The sequence below is a fragment of the Quercus suber genome, unplaced genomic scaffold (genome assembly GCF_002906115.3).
Source record: "Quercus suber isolate HL8 unplaced genomic scaffold, Cork oak 2.0 scaffold_57, whole genome shotgun sequence".
Classification (NCBI taxonomy): domain Eukaryota; kingdom Viridiplantae; phylum Streptophyta; class Magnoliopsida; order Fagales; family Fagaceae; genus Quercus; species Quercus suber.
In genome coordinates this window covers 1,576,751-1,598,135 of record NW_027069522.1, presented here as the reverse complement: position 1 = coordinate 1,598,135, position 21,385 = coordinate 1,576,751, and the positions used below count along the sequence as shown (strand labels likewise).

Genomic DNA, 21,385 nt, shown 5'->3' with positions numbered 1-21,385 from the left:
CAGATTTAATTGGAAGCCTTTCGGAGAAGACAAACGTTCCATTATATTGTGCATTGGGCCTTCTTCTTTTTAAACCACATCGTGAAGCCTTGGGCTAAAGAAAAATCCTAGTTTTTTACTGGGAAAAAAAAAAACAAAAAAGAAGTTGCTGCACAAAGGTTCCCCAAATAACAACACGTGGTTAATTTAATTTTTATAATTCAATAGCTATAACTTATGATGATGCGAAGAAAATTAGTAGGCTGAATGCTTCGGGCGTCAATGATCTAGTAGTTGCTTGAAAGGCCTGAAAAGGAAAATATACGATCAAAGGTGACCGGAGTGGACCGGCCAAGAACACTTCAATGCTTAAGTTAGTTTCTCTCATAAATTATAGAGTTCCAACTTTTTAGGAGTTGTCTAAAACTTACCTTCTTTGATGTGAACGAGTGTTTATATAGTGTACTTTTAAAGCGGTTACTCGTCTCGTTACTTCCCGTATATTTGAGGAGATTAGAGGGTTCAAGGTTAACTTCCACAACCGCTATAAGAGTTAGAATATTTATCTTTATCTTCTATAACTGTCGTTGGAAGTTAAGTACTGAGTAGAAAGTTATAACGATGAACTAAGATCTTACTCATGCCTCGAAATAATAACATGTGGTTCAATTTACTAGCTTTTGTAGATAAATCTCTATGGAATTTTCCCAAGTGTCAGGGGTCTTCCAAGTGCTTTCCTCATGGACGACCCATATGCCTTTAGATGACCGTTTTGTTAGGTACAACCATTCTTGTCTTCTTGGCCTGGACGACTCTTATGGATGAATTGAAGTTGGTTCAATTTTCAGTTCACCATCAAGTTATAAGAGGGTAGGAGATTTGAATCTCAGATTTCTTTGTTAGAAATATTAAGAAGTGAGAGCATCCACAGCAAAAAGGTTGTATGCTAAATGTAAGCCTATTTTACCATTCAGACCCAAAAGACCCATTCCAGCAGAACTTATAAAGTTTAACTATTGCAAAAAAAATTGCAATTGTGCTACAGTGTGATTCTAAATGTAGAATCACATTGTAGCTCAATTGTAAAAGAGATATTAATATTTTATGCGTAAATATCAATTCTCTCTCTCCACGGTCTCTCATCTCTCTCTCTCTCTCTCCATCGCTGAAACTCTTTCTCACACCAAGCCTCTCTCTTCTCTCTCATCCCCTTTGGGTATTTTTCTGGGTATTTTTTGTGGTTTTTGGCGATGGAGATTGGCAAGTGATTTGGGTTTCTAACAGTCGAGATCAGTGAGTTATGTGGGTTTCTAGCGGTGGTGGGTTTGTGACTGATGTGGGCGTGGGTCAATGGTGGGTTTCTAGTTTTGATTTTGATTTTGGATATTGGATTTTGATTTTGATTTTGATTTTTGATTTTGATTTGGATCAGAGATCGGCGAACGATTTGCTATGGATTTTGGATTTTGATTTTGGTTGGATTTTGCTCAATGGAGGTGGGTGGTGTGACTGAGAAGCTGGACGGTGGTGGTGGTGGTGGTGGTGGGTGGTTGACAGAGTAAGAGAAATAGAGATCAGAGAGAGAATTGAGAAATATTTTTATATTATTTTAATGTGTAGTATGGTAAAATAAAAGTTGGAATGCTGGGTATATTGTAAAATAGTATTGTATAATTGATAAAGTGGCTTTTTAGGATGGTAAAATAGGATAGGATGGCATGAACTATTGTGGATGCTCTGATAATTAAACTCGCTCATTATCCTCTCATGTTACAAGAATTTGTACGTAAATATCATGCCAAAAGTACAAAGTGATATGGAGAGTTAAAAAAATTTAATGCCATTGGTCACCAACTAGGGGTGGCAAATGGGCGAGTTGGGTCATAAATGAGTTGGGTGTGTAATTACCCATTTATCCATTTATAACCTGTTTATATATAAATTAATTATCCATTACCCACCCAACTCATTTAATTAGTAACTCGCCCATTTAACCCAATATGACCCAAATAAATAAATAACTTGTTAAAAACTTTAAAAACAAAAATTAAAAAGTTCAAAAATCACTTTTCTTGTTCTTTCCTTTCATTTTCCCTTCACAAAATTTATTTCTCAGCAACTAAACAAAGCCATAGAGAGAGAAAAAAAATGACTTTTTTCTTCTCTGTGCTGCTTCGTCTCCTTCAACCTCACTCTTCCACTCCCTCCAAAACTCTGAAACTCAACAACTCCATCCCCATCCCCACAAACAACTCTTCCTAACCCTATCGAAATCAATAACTCCATCCCCATCCTCCACGTCCGCCACAATCGCGTTCCTTATTGCTGACAAATCGATCCGAAGCCGCGACCTCGAAGTCCACTTTTCGAGAACCTTCTTGTTGAAATCCGGCGACGAGTACACCCGTCGGAACTCTAAAAACTTCAGCTGGAGCCTCTTCACGAAATTGATCTCCACCGGAGGCGATTGAATTGCCGGCACAGAAAACAAAGTCGTAGCTGAGTTGAAGAAATTCTCAAGCTCTCGGTCGAACGACGTCGCTAAGTTCTTGAACATGTTGGCTCGGTGGCACATGAGTTGGATATCCACGTCCGTCGAGTCACGAACCTCTCGCCAACCTTTGGATATGAAGGAGAACATGCTCGAATTCGACGAAGAAGAAGACGATGTCGTTGCTTGATTCTCATTGTCCATGGCTGACTCTGAAAAAGCTTGGGTTTCTCTTCGTTCTTTAAAAATTTCTAGGCTTGAAAGAATTGATCCCTCTCTCTCTCTCTCTCTCTCTTTCAGAAAATGTTTAGAAATCTAGAGGTTAAAGTGCTTGGGAGTGTTGGTTACTGAGAAAATTTGTTTATTTAAGTTTTAGATTTTAAAATGATTTAGTTGGTATTAGTGGGTTTATTTAATTTTAAATTTTATATGGAGTTAGTGGGTATTAGTGGATTTATTCATTTAGACCCATCTAATTAAATAACCAAATGAGTCTTTATCCATTTAACCAAAGTAATCAAATGGGTTAGGTTAAAACTTATCCAAATAAGGTGGGTAATGGTCGGGTTCATGGATGTGGATAAAATTGCCACCCCTAGTCACAAGTTAGGATAATTATTAAGTACTCTTGGAATACCATAAATGCGTACTACCCCCTTTCACATGAATTGTGAATCTCACTATAAATTTAATTAGTGAGATCCACAATTCATGTGAGAGAAAGGGAGTACGCATTTATGGTACTCTTGGAGTATTTAATAATTTTCCTCAACCCCTTAGGGTTGACATTGCCTCCTTCCTTTACTTAAATTATTTGACTTTTGCCATTTTTTTTTTAGAATGAAAATTTATTTGATTTTTTTTTTGGAAGAACATGAATCATATGACTTTTGTGTTACGCATTAAATTATGGACCGCCCACTATTTATCTATCTCTAGAATTCGTTCATTAAAAATCGTGATGCATCATATGAATATCATCTTAATTTATAATAGGAGAAGCCTGCGCAGGCTTTTATAGTACGTTACATCCGGTGCATCATGTAATATATATATATATATATATTGATGATCTAAATATCACGATATCTTAATCATAATTTTCAACATCAAATGCCGATCGAAAATCATTTGTGGTATTTTTTTTTTTTTTAAAGCTGATGTAGCTCGGAAGAGCAAGTTTACCAAAAAAAAGGCATATTCTACGGCCATCTATGGATCAAATTTAAGATTCTTTAAGCTTATCTAACAATAACTCTAGAAATACAAATAATTTTTACAAAATATTTCACAATTATTAAAGTGTCAATTTTTTAATGAAAAATGTGACGTTCACAATATTTGCATAACAAGTCTTAAGTGGTAAGTTATTACTGATTCTAGTTTAAATCTACCACTTGAATTACTCTTTTACTTACTAATAACGATAACCTGTCACTTAAAATTTGTTATAAAAGTATTGTAAAAATATTGTGCACATAACATTTCTCATTTTTAATAGTAGATAAAAAAGAATAGAAAGTAATGTCAATGATGAGTCTAAATAAAAACTATAAAAACTTACCAACTCAACTATTGTGAAAAATTTCCATTAAAAAAAAAAAAACTATTTTGAAAATTATTGTATATTTAGCAATACTCTCCCTAGAAGGCTTTTATGGTTCAAATTTGAGGTCCAATTTTATGCTCATTAACTTTGCTAAAGCGAACTTGATACAATGGCTCCACACGTAATATCGGTATGTCTCACTCCTATTTCCTAATAAATAAATAAATAAATAAATAAATAAAAACTTTTAAAATAACATAATTATTGAAGAAAATATAAAATACAACAATCACCTTCAAACGTTTACTTTAGTTAGAGGTAGTTTAGCATTTGTTGAAAGCGCCATGATCAGTTAAACATCCTATAAGAGCAGTGACTTTGTGCTTTGTATCACACTCAAGGCTATCACATAAGAGAAATGAAAGCCAACAATAAAAAGCTGAGCGTGAGAGAGTGTGGATCCTTGCTCTAGTACATGATACAAGAGGAACATTGAAGCCCGATTAGTTAAATCTAGGTCGGACCTTTCATGATCAAGGAAATCTACTTATCAACTTGCCCAATGGACATAAATGGAAACGGCCCAATGGACATAAATGGAAACTTGTACATGGGGATGTGCCAATTCAGTTATAAGGCCTTTGACAATGGAAACTTGTTTATGGTATAACTATATCCCATCAATTGGACTAACTCAAGAAGTATTTTGTGAAAAAGCCCTCTAGGTTGAAATTCCGAAACAGCGGCCTACTTGCCATGTATGAACAATTAATGGTATAAATTGACGTGAGAGAAGCATAGTTGCCCACCCGTTATGTGCAAGTAAAAGATGTTAGTAATACTAGTTGCTAACTTGTGCGATGCACGAGATAGTTAAACAAAATTTATACACATTCACTTTTATTGGTACAATCATTTGAAAACAATTCTAACTAATACCCAAATGTAAGAAATGCATTGACTTACTATTTAAAGTAGCCTTCTAAAAAACATGATTGGCTATACAAATCTCATTGTTGTCATGCAAAGGGTTTATAAACTATTAATCCCAAAAATATGAGCTTATGCTGTCATTAGAATTTACACATATTGTGCAACTAAGCCTTAATTTCTCAGCAACTGTTTAAAATATAAACTGCAAATATATAAATTAATAAAGACCAAGACTTGAAGGGGACTCATTAAACTTCAAATTAGAGTAGTAATATCACTTTCTCAATCTTTTCTCATTTGTAAAAATAATATAGAGAAAATTCAAAACATGGAAAGAAAATAAAAGTTACAACAATTAATTCCATTATCTTTCATGCTATACTTTGTAATTGTATGGAATTAAGTCAACTCAATTTAAGTAGTTGTAATAAATTTGGCTTCTACCATTCTCTATTCTATAGCAATATGAACATATCAGATTTTTCAAACAATTACAGGTATTGCAGTAAAATGATTTATTATTGAAAATAAGAAACAATTAAGCTCATCCCTTAAAGATTTATCTCTTGAACTTGTATGATATGGGTATTTCCATTCAAACTTTAAAACATATTATGGGTATTACCTGAATGTTTTCCTTGTGGTGAGGACAAATAAAATGAGAGAGGTGCTTCATGACCTTCAAAGCCAAAAATTTTTCTTCTAGTCAAATTCAAAACTCATAAGAGGAGTAAGAGAGAAAGAAAATACTCAATGAAAAACCATAGTGAATGAAGAAAAGATTTATGAGCTTACAAAGATCCACACAAATTTCAGCCATAGGTGCAATATGCCAAGTTAAGAAATATAAATATTGATCTACAGGTGCAATTTCTTAATAGACAGTAGCAGTTTCATGGACAATAGAAATTTTTTAATACTTATTGAGAAAAAATATAATCTGAGATTTTTCCTAATTTTTTTTGATAAATAATGTAAATTTTTTCCTAGATTAATTTAATCAGATCACGAACGAAAACCCTAGAGACCAATATCATACTTTCTTTTTTGCTTAAAATAAACAAAATAAGTAAATACATTTTTCGACCAAATAGAAAAACTATAACCTTGATCCTCCAACCAACCGCCCCTCCCCCTATTTTGAAATTCACGTCTAGAGAGAGAGAGAGAGAGAGAGAGTTTGCAAATCCATGGCTTTATTTTCTAGTCAGATTTATTTGTTTAGATTCACAAATTTGATCAATGTCAAAATTTCAAAATTTGGGAGGATTGGACAATAACTTTCGAATTTTGAAGACCTTTTATCTTGAAACATGCATCAATTGTGACAGTTTATTTCTACAATAGAGCATTGTGTTACTGTTTATGTCCACAAAACCAAATAATTGAAGTGTGATACTCAAACCTCAAATTATTATCAATAAACATAATGGTTCTAAAATATAAATATTTTTAAAAAGCTGCAAGCCACTATCATTGAACATAGCAATAATGTAGTTACTACATAGATAAAGTGTACCTACTAGCTTTCAAACACGCATCAAACTTGCAATACACAAATAGTGAGAGAGCTAATATGATCTGTTCACTAGTTTCCACTGGCTAGTCAATGAAGGCTAGAGCGGTCCGAGGGAATCTAGTTAAGGAAATCCAAGGCATGGTAGTTCAGCGACAACACAATGGCTTTGTGACTGACCTTGAATCACAACGATTGCATGGAGGCAAATCTATTGGGTGCATCAAGGTTTAGGGAATGGCTTTGTTTTTTGTTTTCAACTGTTATTGGCGATAGTAGCATGAGAGGAGTAGCTTTTGAGAGAGGGGTAAGGTTGCTAGGGTTTTGAGGTGGGAAGAGAGGAGTTATAACATGAGTCTTTCTCTTTTCTTTTTTGAATCCTTATGTGACTCATGTTATAACTCCTCTCTTCCCACCTCAAAACCCTAGCAACCTTACCCCTCTATGATGTCCTTGAGAGGAGTAGCTTTTGAGAGAGGGGTAAGGTTGCTAGGGTTTTGAGGTGGGAAGAGAGGAGTTATAACATGAGTCTTTCTCTTTTCTTTTTTGAATCCTTATGTGACTCATGTTATAACTCCTCTCTTCCCACCTCAAAACCCTAGCAACCTTACCCCTCTATGATGTCCATTCCTGATAATAGCTCTTTATCATCAGACCAAAACACTAATTGGTTTTTGCAAGATACCAATTAGTTTTTGGTATAGGCGGAGATTGAATCTCAAATCTTTTATTCAACTATCAAAGATTTTACCAATTGAGCCAACTAAAACCTACTTCCATAAGTTGTAATTGATATCTAACAACTGAATACCTTTCCATGCATAAATTGTATAAATGTACAAGTGTATCTAGAAAGAAAATGTGAGTTTTTTTTTTTTATTAAATTAAAAATAATATTAAAAAATCATTAGTTAAAGATAAAAATAAGTTGGAATGTTATACTGAAGTAAACAAACCAATAATATAGCTTTACCAAAATTGACTTAAGTTTTTTTTTTTTTTTGATAAAAAAATTTACTTGAGTTGTTAATGAATCTAACAGCTAAAAACCTTTCCAAGTAGAATTATGACATGAAAAATATGGATTATTCATGTGAATTTATATTGTTGATTTTCTAATATAACGAATATGTCATTTAAATTGTGGATTTTCTTGTATTCAAATATCTTAGCATTCACATGAATGAATTATTGTTTTTCAAATTAATCTTAAATATGATATGTATATGTTCGCATACATGTGCATCCATACACATGTAAAATCTAAATTTTGCGCTTCTAAAGTGAAATTCTAGCGCTACCACTAGTAATAACATTTGGCAAAGATCAAAGCTATTAGGAGGCCAGTGGGGGATGGTTCAGTTGGTAAGGCTTGGGCACTTCGTCTAACCCACTTAGGTTCAAGTCCCGCTACCAGTAGTCCTTCATTGGTGGGCATTCACAAGGGTTGGCCTACGGGTCTTAACTTAAGTACCCTGCCTGGGGGCTAGCGTAGCTTAGCTAACCCCCATTTTTTCTTACCAAAAAAAAACTATTAGGAGGGTTGTGACCTTTCATGAAGGGATGGACTTATGTCTATAAATACAACAATACACATTGTAATTAGATAATTTTTTTTTTTTTTGGGTAAATGAAAAAATGAGTAGATGGCGCGACCTAAGTTGACGTTTTCCATCTAAGCATTATCATAGTGGCACCTTATCCACTGGGCTCAAACTTACGAGAGCAGGGAATCCGGGTAATTAGATTGGTGTTGTAAAGAACAACACACAAGAATATATTTTTCTCAATTGTCATCAATTTCTATTAGTGCATTTAGGATGTGGATATTGTGTGTTTTGTTTAAGGGTCATCAAATAGCCTACAGCCCATAACCCGACCCAGAAACTTGACGGCCCACCGGGCTAATGGGCGGCCTAGCCTGTTATTATCGAGGCTCATGGGTAGCCCACTAGCCCAGTGGGTTAGACCGTGGGCTAGTTTTTATGCCCATGGCTACCTGATGGGCTAGCCTAGTAGCCTAACCTGTTGCCCAGCCTGTTGGCCTAACCCATTGGCCTAACCCATTGGCCCAGCCCAATAACACATAATTTATAACAAAAATATATAGGAAGTATATGAAGAATTGATCTTGAGATATTATAAAGAAATTTCATAAGAGAACTCCTTGAACCACTAAGATACTCAAAGTAATTGTGCTAAACTTAGTTTACTAAATATATATTTTTCTAGTAGTCTAGCAAATTTGAATTAACCATTTGACATTTTTTTTATTAAAGATAAAAATAAAAATCTATTTAAAGCCTAAAAAAAAAAAATTAAATAGGTTTCCATCAACAAAACAAAAAATTAAATAGATTTGATTGTTAAAAAATTTGTAATTAAGTATTAAATTCTTTAATTCTTTCCTTTAAAAAAATAGATTGATTATTCCCTTATAAAAAATTGATTCTTTCATTATAAAGATAATAAAATAATATGCTAACACAAGCCCATGAGTAGCCCATTAGGCCCAACCTAATAGCCCAGCTTGCTAAAGACAAAATGGGCATTGCCCATGGGCAGGGTCATGGGGTGAGGTTTTCTCTTTCGGCCCAGCCCGACTCGGCCCGTTAACTAATTAATAGCCCATTATACCCAGCCCATTGTGCCCATGGGCCAAGTAAAAATGGGCTAGGCTGGCCCGACTCGGCCCATTGACGACCCTTAGTTTTGTTCTTGTAACAAGCATCACCATGCAAGTCTCGTTAATATTTTGTTAGTGATAGATAATATGTGATAATATAGAACACTTACACAAATCTTGTTTTTTTTTTTTTAATCATTTCCATTATCCATCGACTTGGTGATAAAGGTCAACTATAGTAAGTTGTACAACATAACCAATATGTACATTCTTTTTTGGAGGGAGCTTCATAGATTAAATATAAATAGTAGAGTTAGGAAGACATAGCCTCTCATAATACATGCTCAAATTGTCATAAAGCAACAATATAGAGATGTTTGTGTTAGGAGTTGTGCCCTAAAATCTCATTTGTGTGACATTCTTTGATTTATAAAAGCGTTTTTTTTTTTTTAAGACTATTTGTGCATGACCCTTTTAGACACTACATGTAGTCCATGAGATGCATTGTATGTGAATTTAGGTATGAAAATGAGATTTGCATACAGAAAATCTAATTCACAAGTTCCTTGTAAACTCATAAATCCTAGTTCGTAGTCAATGATAAAATTGGGTATTTCATCAGTGAAGACTATAACATGTCAATTATGATAATATGTTTTGATTATGGAGGTGGAGACTTCTGACTAATATGCTAGTGTGTCTCAAATGTTTGGGATACACTAAACTGATCACTGTGAGATTTTTTGTTCTACCAACTACTATCACTTAAACAAAAAAAATCTTATGACTGCTATTTGCATTAACTCTCAATCTTGAAAGGAATGTGAACTCAAGTGTGAAATGTTGGTTACTTTGATGAATGTCGGAGTGAGATGTTGTACGGTCAAAACCTTAATACACTGAATAATCGCATGTACTATGTTAGGAACATTGTTCCCCGAAATAGAACCCATAATCTTAATAAGAGCAGGGAAGTCAGTTTCGTACCGTACCTGTCGGTACCTCCGGTATTTACCGTTCCGGTACCTTGGCCGGTACAGAAACAAGGTTGTTTCATACCGGAAAATATATAGGCCTATACCGGGTCATTTCGGCCATACCGGAGAAAATATCGAATTTCGAACAGTAAATGCATACCGGACCGGAAAAAGAAAAGTGTTTCTTTCTCATTCTCACCTTCCACCAGCGACGATCTCTACATTCTCGACCTCAAGTCGGGGCCGTGGACTGATTTTGGCTGCTGCTACTTCATCTTCATCTTCTTCTCCTCTCTGTCTCGCTCTCTGCCCGTCTACCTTTCTCTTTCTCTCTCTCTCTTTCTCGGTTTTTCAAACCCCTCAACTCAAATGATATTTGCACGCCCAAGAAATATACTTTACAGCTTGCATGATTTTTTACTGATAGTTGTTACTTTATAGCTAGCATGTTTTGACTTTTATTACCAAATGAATTGAAATTTTAAAAGCCTCACGTGATGGCAGATTGGCTCTTATTTTTAATAAAATATAATATTAATTTGATTGTTATTATTTTTAAATAAATGTACCTAATTCTTTTTATTGAGCTTGGATTAGATTGAGTCATTAACAATATGGTTATATAACTTATATTTATGAGATTTAATCAATAAAACTTAAATTAATGAATATATATTTATTTATAGCGGTAAACCCGAAACGGTACACCGGTATTGACCAGTATCCGAAATATATCATACCGCTGATCAAACCGATACAACCTCCGGTACAGTATTGACTTCCTTGAATAAGAGACACGAAACATCCCATTGGGATAGATTTAATAAGAATTTATTATATAGAATGTTAGGCCTAATGATTTTAGTAAGGAGTTATTAAAATTTATATCCAATAGAATTAGATTCCACAAGAATATAAGATTAATCAAGAGATTAAATTAGGGAATCAATGACTTAAAATATAGTGATATACAAAGTGACAATAACTATTTACTTTGTTTCATTATAGATAATTTCATGGAGGGATTAAATGCTATTCAATAGTCTTTGGATGATTTAAGAAATCATATAAAAATGTAGAGTGCAACAATAATTTTATGTTGGAATAAATTATAGTTAATAATAACTTTGGGTCCGTCATGAGTTGACAGGAGGCCTGCCCATGACCCATTAGAGCTACTTTTTTTCCCCCCTACTTCAAGCCACATGACTAAAGCTTATATGGGCTAGCCCATTAGCTGGTCACCAATTTCTAGCTAACTTTATTCTACTCTACTCTCTCTCCTTACCTCCCCCTCAATCCAAACTGGCTATAAATGAGAGAGAGAGTAATTCTCTCTCCTCTCTAAGTGATACACAACTGCTAAGGGAGAGAGAAAATCATAATTTCAAGTTTCTCCGAGAGGTACACCACCAGGGGCTGGAATCTCAACAACGAATAGAGCCCACTCTTTCAGGCAATTGTGTTATCATTAAAGTGGAGATCAAATTGTTGGGTTTTCTAATATGCTTCATAGATTCAAGGTTTCTTGGTTAGTATTTTAATGTAAATCTACCAAAGGTATGATTCTCTAAACCCTAATTTGAATGAGTGTGTTCTTGCATTATAAAAGAAGATCTTGATAATTTTTCCTCCGCTGCACAATTTCTTGGCTAGTTTTGTCAGCTTAATCTTCACTTGAAGCATTTGGCCAAAGAGGTTCATGCAATCCATTAAAAGAGTTGCATAATGTAAATTACTACTATAGTTATTAAAAACCCAATAAAAAATTACTTTTTATCAGTCTCCACTCTCCATCTCAACTGCCAATTAGTTCAAATTAATACACATTAATAAATCATCTCTTAGGATCTGTTTGGATTCAGGGGGAAGGGAGGGAGAGTGGAGGGGAGTAGAATAGTTGGCTGAAAATAAGCTAGTTTTGGATCAATTCTACTCTATTCTACTCTACTCCCCCTCCCTCCCCCTCAATCCAAACGAACCCTTAGAGGCCAAAGTTCTGCATTGACGCTAGAATATAAGTCGGGTAAGTCCTTTGATCCATAGGTCTCTACGGTCATGGATCACTCCTCCACTTTCTACTTTCTAGCCAAGGATTGCTCAAAGATAAGCAATCTGTATTGAGGTTGTAATAGCACTCCTCCGATTGTTCCATCTTACTTTAACTACATGTTTCCTTTTGGTCCGTGTTTCCAAAATGTACATATGATTCCATTACCTTTTCACAGTGCCATTACCTTTCACAGTGATAGGTATGCATATGTGCATATATAAGCGTTTGCTATTATCAAAGTCCCTTTGAATATATAGACCAACACACCTAGCTTGTCCTAGTTCCATTAATATATTCATAAAAAATAAAAATAAAAAGTTCCATTAATATAAATCATCATTAAAATATATAGAGCCAAGATTTTCGTAGTTGATCTCTTCCCCCCTTTCGGAAAATGATAGGAGCTTCTCACTCAAAACCTCACGCTTCAAAGCATAAGTCCTTTCCGCCTGTTGAATCCTCAATGGACCATGAAAAATACGTATTAAAATTCATTTATAACCAAAAAAAAAAAAAAAAAGAAGAAGAAGAAGAAAGAAAGTATTAAGTTTTAACATAAAAATAAGGTTAAAGAGAGAGAAAAAAGAGTTACCTTTCAAAAATGTAAATAGTTTTCAAATTTTAATATAATAATTTATTATTTTCATCAGAATGAGTGTATTTTTCAAATTCTTTATGTAAAGTTTGAGTGCAGAAATTGTACTTAAGTGTTAAGATATGCTAGAGATTTAAAATGGTTATAATTTAAGCAAAAACTGACTAAGTGTTATGATATGCTAGAGATTTATCTAATTACTAAAATCCAATCCACGAGAATCATAAGTGAAATTTTGTCTATTAAAAAAAAAAACAAAATGGCTTATTCATATACAAAACCCTTACAAATAAACACAATATAATGAATATGCTATTTTTATGCATTTTCTTCATTCTAATAATGTTATTTTGAATTCACATGAGTTACATTTTATCATCTAGATTGCTCTTAAGTATTTTATATATATGTGTGTGCGCATGCGCACGTCTTTACGTATGTCCATAAGTACTGTATAAAAGCATATGAATGATAATAATAATTTTTACCCCTTGAAACTAATTAAATCTTGGCTCCACCGCTGATTTCTAAAGCAACTCTACCGTAACATTTTTAAATTGAAACGATCAATTAACAAATGAATGGTTTAGATTTCATTATATCATTAATATATATATATATATATATAGTATTTAGATTTTGATAAAGCCGTAAAATCTAAAGTACTTATTTATTAATGAATGATTAAAAACCAATTTTATCATGGAGTAATTAGATTGTTTATATGTACTTTGTCTATGGTTCTCTACAGACCTTTTATGCTCATATAATCATCAATTTACTTCAAGACAGCAAAACTAATGAACAAATAATATAAAACATATATACCTGCAGATGCAAATTATAAAACACCCTTCCTCCAAAGGACTCAAAAGATGAAGCATTTAATATTAGAAACCCGTCCTCCTCCAAATTAGGCAAGATCTCAGCCAATGGACTCTTATGAACCTTATATGTGGATATCTGAATCATAACTTTTCTATATTAAGCCAACTTGCCGAAACAGCAGATAAAGAGCTCCAACTTGCAATTTGTCTCTGATTTTCTTGATGAATTTGTTCACCTTGCCTACAAATCCTTGATATAAGCTCTTCCTTCCTTTGAATCAATATATCCACTTGTTGTTGTAGTTCTGCTATGTATTTGACCATGCGCGAAACTGTAGCTGGAATGCTTAATTTTTCCTGTAACAAAAACGCAATTGAAGTGAATTGTTATGGGAAAGGATAGTGATTGGAAATGCGTCAAATGCTACTATGTCTATGAGGATTAACATCATGTTCAACTTCTATTATATTTCTTATGCAAAATATGAACTGTAGTTTATAGACTTACATAAATTCAGATTTTGAAGTGCTATTCACCATAATTTGTCAAATACATATATAAAACACTAAAGAGGATGAGCTCTATTTCACAAAAGCGCTACAGTTAAAGCTTCTATTTCTTAGGTCAATGACTCAATACCAAATGGGTACTAAAGATGCTTAAAAAAAAGGCATATGCATAGAACATCTGATAAATTATTAACAATAATCCTAATTACTCTTTAGACATCTATCATATATAAAAGCAGCAATTCCCACCTACTTTATGTGAGAATTATGGGCCAAATTGGCAAGTTTTATTTTATATATAAAAGTGAGGGATTTGAATTTGGACGGAATTGGAAACACAAAAAAGTAATAGTCGTTGACCATTTTTTTACCCAAGAGAGTGAAAACAGACCAACAATAGAAATTTCTCTATCTAGTAGCTGCTAAGAGCCTAAGAGCTATTCTTTCTTCAACTAGTTTCCTATAGGAAACTCTCATGAAAGCAATAGAAATTGAAGTGTTCAGAGAGCTTTTCAAATGAAAGCAAATATTTACTAGTAATACCGCTTGATCAGCTGGGGGAAGTAGCATATTGTTAGGACATATGTGGTTTTACTTGTTAGAGAACATATGTCATTCTTTTATGTAATTGGCTAATCCTTTGACAAAACACACTTTACTTGTAATTTGGTAGTTTTAGGATGTGTTGAAATACTTCAAGAAACTATGTTACAAGATCTAGTGTGAAAGCCTTCAAGTCTGTCCAAAAAAACAAGTTGAAAGTGCAAGATTACTAAGCTCGACAGCTAGCTCAACAGCTAGTATGTGTTGAGATTTAGAAAGCTATTCCAGCCCGTAAGCTCGACACCTGCTCGATAGCTTCTATCTGTTGAGGTTTATAAAAATCAAAATTCTGATTTGATTTCTTGAAATCCGTGAATGTGTCTTTGGGCCTTCTTTTCTCCTAACCCTAAACATATAAAAGGATTGTTTTAAAGGGTCAAACAAGACACAAGTTGCACAAACATTGAGAAAACTCTATTAAAGCAAATTGTGACCAAAGACGAAATTCTTGCCCTAGTTCATCTCTTCTGAAGAAGTTGCTATGTATGTGCACCTTTGGGTTTTATGACCAAGCATTCTCTTGATCTTCATTGTGTAGGATGAACTGAAGAACTTTGCAGCCAACCTCTCTTTCAGTTGGTGCTGAAGTCGCGTACTAGGATTCGCGCATTGGTTAGTCACGTACTTAGAAGCCATGCATTAAAAAGGGAAAACTGTCACTACAGAACAAATCTAATTGGGTATTGGGGTAAGGGTTCAACTGTAGGTTGGTAAGGTACTTGGGATTCCTTTACTTGTAACTGCTTGTTGTAATAATAGTGAAGCTTCGGGAGTGGTGACCTAAAAATCACCTAGTGGAGTTTTTGCCGTCAGGTTTTTCCCATTCGTAAAGAAATCACCGTGTCATTTAATTTTCGCTGCATATTTAGTTATTTGGTGATTCGTTTGTGCTACCATGCGTTTGCATGTTAATTAACTTAATTAATATACTTGGTCAATTTAATTGGTTAATTAATCACAAGGGGTCAATTTGTTTTTGACCTATCAAGTGGTATCAAAGCAAGCACACTCTGATTAGGTTTAATCTTTGCTGTGTTGATCCATTAACCCTTACTTGTCATGGATAGAGGATAGTCATTAATCATACCTCCTTTATTTGATGGCACTATCTATGCATACTAAAAAGTACGCACGAGAGCTTTCTTACAGTCTTTAGATGAAAAGGTGTGGCAAGTTGTAGAGATTGGCTAGACCAAGCCAAAAGAAGCCCCGGCCGATTGGGATGAGGCCAAGATCAAGGCGGCAAACTTCAACAGCAGAGCGTTGAATGCCTTATTTAGCGTAGTCACCAATGAGGAGTTCAAGAAGATATCCTCTACTGAAACTGCAAAAGAAGCATGAACCATCCTCCAGACAATCTATGAGGGTACAAAGGCTGTCAAGGATTCAAAACTTCAAAGGCTCACTACAAGCTTTGAAGAAATAAAGATAGAGGAGGATGAGTCGTTCGATGAGTACTATGCCAAGCTCAAGGACATAGTGAACTTAGCCTTCAATCTTAGAGAAACCATTCCTAAACCCAAGATTGTGAGAAAGATGCTCAGATCTCTACCCGAGAGATTCCATGCCAAGATTACAGCGATAGAAGAATCACCACTGTTGCCCGTCAATCATAATATGACACCTATATGTTTCGGCATAGTAAAAGTGCAGTGTCAATGACATTTGTATGCTTCAGCATAGCAAAATTGGAGTGTCAAATATCATTGGGTATTTCTTTTCTTTCTCTTATATGTCCATGCATGATATGCTAAATAAAAAAAAATATGCAAAGAAAATAAAAAGAAAAAAGATAAAAAAAAAATGCTTTAAATATGATTACAAGCGTGTCTTCTAGGAGATGTGGGAGTTATAGGATGTACCTCAAAGGTGATAATCCCCATCAAACAGTTATGATTGTGTGTGAGTTAAAGTGATTTTCTCATATCTCAAATCATCATAACATGTACACACTTATGCAATCTTGCGATGTTTTTCACACACAATACACAATATTCTTTGCTACTCTTAATACACGTGTAGGTACAATGTGATTTGGCCATCACAAGGTTTTACATATGCTAATGTATGCTCACTAAACTGTCTTGACTCGTTTTTGAAATATAAAATTGGTTAGACTTGTTTAGTGTATGTGTGCATTTCTGAGGATCCATGTGCTTAAAATTTTTGTTGAGGAACGATTTTGAGAGCTGAATATGTTGATTGGATCATTGGTTGAGTTGCATGTCTAATTGCATTCATGTTTATGTTTTTCTCTTCTCAAAAAATTGTTTTTAAAAGCAAGCTCGACACCTCCTCGATACCTAGCTATCTGTCGAGCTTTTTAAGTTTTTTCCTTATCGCAATCTCGACAACTCTTGGACACCTGATGGATTGATCGAGAAAGTTTCTGTCTCCTCGATACCTTCTCGACACCTGGTGGATCGATCGAGCTTCTGTTCTTGGTTCTGGTGGTTTGTTCCTCGACACCTCCTCGACACCAGCATCTGTCGACGACCATTTCCTCGACACCTTCCTTGACAGCTAGCTCGACACCTCTCAATACCTCATCTGTCGAGATTTACTGAGGATGCTATATAAGCCCTATTCGCAATCCAGTTCTCATTTTCTCAATCTCTCTCGATCTGTCCACGCCTGTTCACCTCCCAAACTCTTTTTTCTCACTCAAAACCTTCAACCCACATGATTTTCGGTCTTTTCTTGCTTCAAATCACTTGGTATGATCTCTTTTCCTTTCATTCTTCATGCATTTCATGTTTTTGAATCTTAGGTTTTGGGGTTTTGAAAAATTTTGGGGTTTTTTAAAATTGATAAGTTTTTCTTGAAATTTTAGGATGGGTTTTCTTTTAAAGGTGTTCAAAATCTCATGCATTGCATCAAATTTGCATTCTAATGGTATTTTCATGCATTTAGATGTGTGTAATATGTTTGTGTGCTGGTAGGTTTGGATTGGACTAAGTCCATAATGAAATTTCTTTTGCATGTCACATGTTCATGTATTTCCCATGCATACGTACTCTATATTCAATATATTTGATATATTTGAATTGCTATTGGACTTTTCTGATTGTCTCTTTCTCTCTTTCTCTCTCTCATTCTGTTTACGTTAGTAGTGTCTATGGCACCTAAGCGTAAATCTACTTCTGCTCGGAACCCTCTTCGTTCTGGAGCTTCCTCTTCTTCTGATTCTATTCCTCTTAATCTTCAGTTCGTGATGATGATGCCCACAAGGCATTCTCGGAGAACTTCTCTAGACGAGGTGTTCATTCAGAACGCCAAGTCATTTTGGCAGACTTCGCCGACACTGACCTTCCCTCTGTCATTCACAGTAGGGGATGGGAGTCACTGTGTGATGTCCCGGTCACATGTCCTCTAGTGCTTATTCAGGGGTTTTACTCCAACATGCACAAGATTGATCGTTCAATACCTCTTTTCTTTACTCGTATTTGAGGTACGCGCATCCCTGTCACACCGCAACTTGTTGCAGATGTGCTTCGGGTTCCTAGGATAAAGTTTCCTGACTATCCTTCTTGTGAGCGTTTGCGGACTGTGTCCAAGGATGAGCTTATATCTGCTTTCTGTGAGCGCCCTTCGGAGTGGGGTGAGTGTCAGTGTACATCATGTCGGCCTTTTCCTAAAGGTCCTAGATTCTTAAACATGGTGATGACTTTTGTACTTCATCCGCTTTCTCACTACAACTCCATCACAGAGCTTCGTGCTCGATTTTTGTTATCCCTTCTTGAGCATCTTACCATAGATTTTCCTTCTCATTTCATTTTGTCTATTATAGATGTTCATTTGGATGTGGAGACCTGTGATAAGCTCATCTTTCCTTCTGCTATCACGAGGATTCTATGCCATTTTTTCATTCCTTTTCCTATGTCCGACCATTTCCCTTTCATGTGTGCCATAGATGCTGCTACCGTAAAATGTAGTGAGGCTCAGTTTAGGTCGAGACAGTCGGATTCCACTCCTCCCTTCTGTTTAGCTCCATCCCGTTCTATTCCATCTACATCTGCTCCTTCTTCCTCCATGAGCGATATGTCCTTAAGAGACATCATGGCGCAGCTGTAGCACATGGATGCTCGCCTTGATACACTCTCCACTGAGTTGTATTAGGTGAATGTTTGTGTTGATCGTATTGCACGATAACAAACGACCATGGGTTGTTTTGCTCCTAAGGCTACTCCTTCACCACCTCTTCCAGCGGCTTTTGATTATGAGGATGACGATGATAAGGACGATGATGCTTCAGATGATGATGATGGAGATGCTAGCTCTACTGATGAGATATCTATTTGACACTTTACCCTTTGTCATTCGTGACAAAAATGGGGAGTAATTTTGGGATACGAGAGTAGTCATCTTAGGAGGAGAGTTAGTATAGGACATTTTTGTTAGGGGGAGTGTTGATACTTGAGGGATGTAGTGAGGATATGATGTATCTTTTTCTTTTCTACTTTTTAGCTACATTGTTCTTGTATTTTAGGTCTTATGACCAGTTTTTACATATATTGTACTTATTTTCTCTATATATGGATGTATGTTTCTTTCACCTATTTCTACATGTGTTGTTTCTTCTCTATCTTTATACACATATTTCTTATACTTGTATGCAATCTATTATTTCTGTTTCACACAAGATGCCTTGATGAGTTTTGTTTAAAGTGTTTCAAAAATACAGGTTGTCAAAGTCTACTTGCCATAAACTCTCTTCTTGCAAAGTTTTTCAAGAGTTTGTGTTAGGATAGATTTTATTGTATTCAACAAGTGAATATGAGTTGAGTGATTTATGATTTCTCTCATATGGTCATTTGTTTGTTGTGGTTTTGTCACGGATTGCCAAAGGGGGAGATTGTTAGGACATATGTGGTTTCACTTGTTAGAGAACATATGTCATTCTTTTATGTAATTGGCTAATCCTTTGACAAAACACACTTTACTTGTAATTGGGTAGATCTAGGATGTGTTGAAATACTTCAAGAAACTATGTTTCAAGATCAAATGAGGAAGCCTTCAAGTCTGTCCAAGAAAACAAGCTGAAAGTGCAAGATTACTAAAACTTGACAACTAATATGTGTCAAGGTTTAGAAAGCTGTTCCAGCCCGTAAGCTCAACACCTGCTCGACAGCTGCTGAACAACTTCTATCTGTCGAGATTTATAAAAATCAAAATTCTAATCTAATTTCTTGGAATCCGTGAATGTGTCTTTGGGCCTTCTTTTCTCCTAACCCTAGACATATAAAAGGATTGTTTTAAGGGCCGTCAAACAGAACACAAGTTGCACAAGCATTGAGAAAACTCTGTTGAAGCAAATTGTGACCAGAGACGAAGTTCTTGCACTAGTTCATCTCTTATATAGAAGTTGCTGTGTATGTGCACCTTTGGGTTTTGTGACCAAGCATCTTCTTGATCTTCATCGTGTAGGATGAACTGAAGAACTTTGCAGCCAACCTCTCTTTCAGTTAGTGTTGAAGTCGCGTACTAGGATCTGCGCATTTGTTAGTCACATACTTGGGAGCCATGCATTAAAATGGGGAAACTGTCACTATAGAACAAGTCCAATTGGGTATTGGGGTAAGGGTTCAATTGTAGGTTGGTAAGGCACTTGAGATTCATTTACTTGTAACCGCTTGTTGTGATAATAGTGGAGTTTCGGGAGTGGTGACCTGAAAATCACCCGATGGCAAAATCACCATGTCATTTAATTTCCACTGCATATTTAGTTATTTGGTGATTTGTTTGTGCTACCATGCTTTTGCATGTTAATTAACTTAATTAATATACTTGGTTAATTTAATTGGTTAATTAATCATAAGGGGTCAAATTCGTTTTTGGCCTATCACGTATGAAGACTAGAGTATAAAGTATTAATCTTCTTGCAACGATCACACTTGCTAGCACTGTGATAAAGCTTCTTAACCATCGTAGGGCTACTGCCAATTGAAGTGGAGATGGTGGAACAACTGGGCTCAAGTTTTGGCTAGGATGGAGGGTAATCTTGAGTAGATGACTCTAAAGCTTCAGGCCTTGTTTGGATTAGCCCTGTTTTGAGTCATATGTCTCAGTTCTCATCACTCAAACTGAGAATTGCATGGGACCCACTAAGAACTGAGTGTTAGGCTTGATTTCCTCTCCCTGTTTTCATCACTCAAACTCAGTTTGGGTTGAGTGAGAGTGATAAAAACTGGAAACACCAAATTGGTGTTTTCAATTTCCGACTTACATAACTCAGTGGCAAAATTGTAAAATTCTTAACCTTAGGGAGCCCACAGCTTTTGTATTGTCATGTCAGCTTAGACCAATTTAATATTACTATTGCAAATTCAGCAAAGACCATTTCTCTTTCTCAATTCCCTAAAAATATTTCAGCCAAAATTTTCCACCCTTTCTCACTTCCCTCTCACATTTCATTACTCCATCAAATCGAAGCATGAAGTGGGTTTATACTGAAGTGGGTTTGAAGAACTTACATCTGTCTGTTGCAAAGACCATTTCAACGCAATTTGCGATCTTCTCCCAAGTGCGTATATCTCTATCTCACTCTCCATTGTCAATGACCATTTGAACTAAAGTGGGTATTATGGTATTTCTCTGTCCGTTGCATTTTTCTCTGTTCGTTGCAAAGACCATTTGAACTGAAGTGGGTATTGTTGAGTGTGTTGAAGTGGGTTTTTCTCCATGGACTCATCTTCAATCTTTCTTTCTTTTTATAATTTCTGTTTT

At 35.3% G+C, this 21,385-nt stretch overlaps 1 protein-coding gene across 1 annotated transcript; it reads right to left on the bottom strand.

Moving 5' to 3' along the window:
- Positions 1–12,447: 12,447 nt before the first annotated feature.
- LOC112036167 (transcription factor ORG2-like) lies at positions 12,448–20,585 on the bottom strand. The gene is given in 5 exon segments (XM_065772373.1): positions 12,448–12,573; positions 13,548–13,702; positions 13,705–13,903; positions 14,600–14,621; positions 20,506–20,585. Coding segments are annotated over 5 exon segments (582 nt in total).
- Positions 20,586–21,385: the final 800 nt, after the last annotated feature.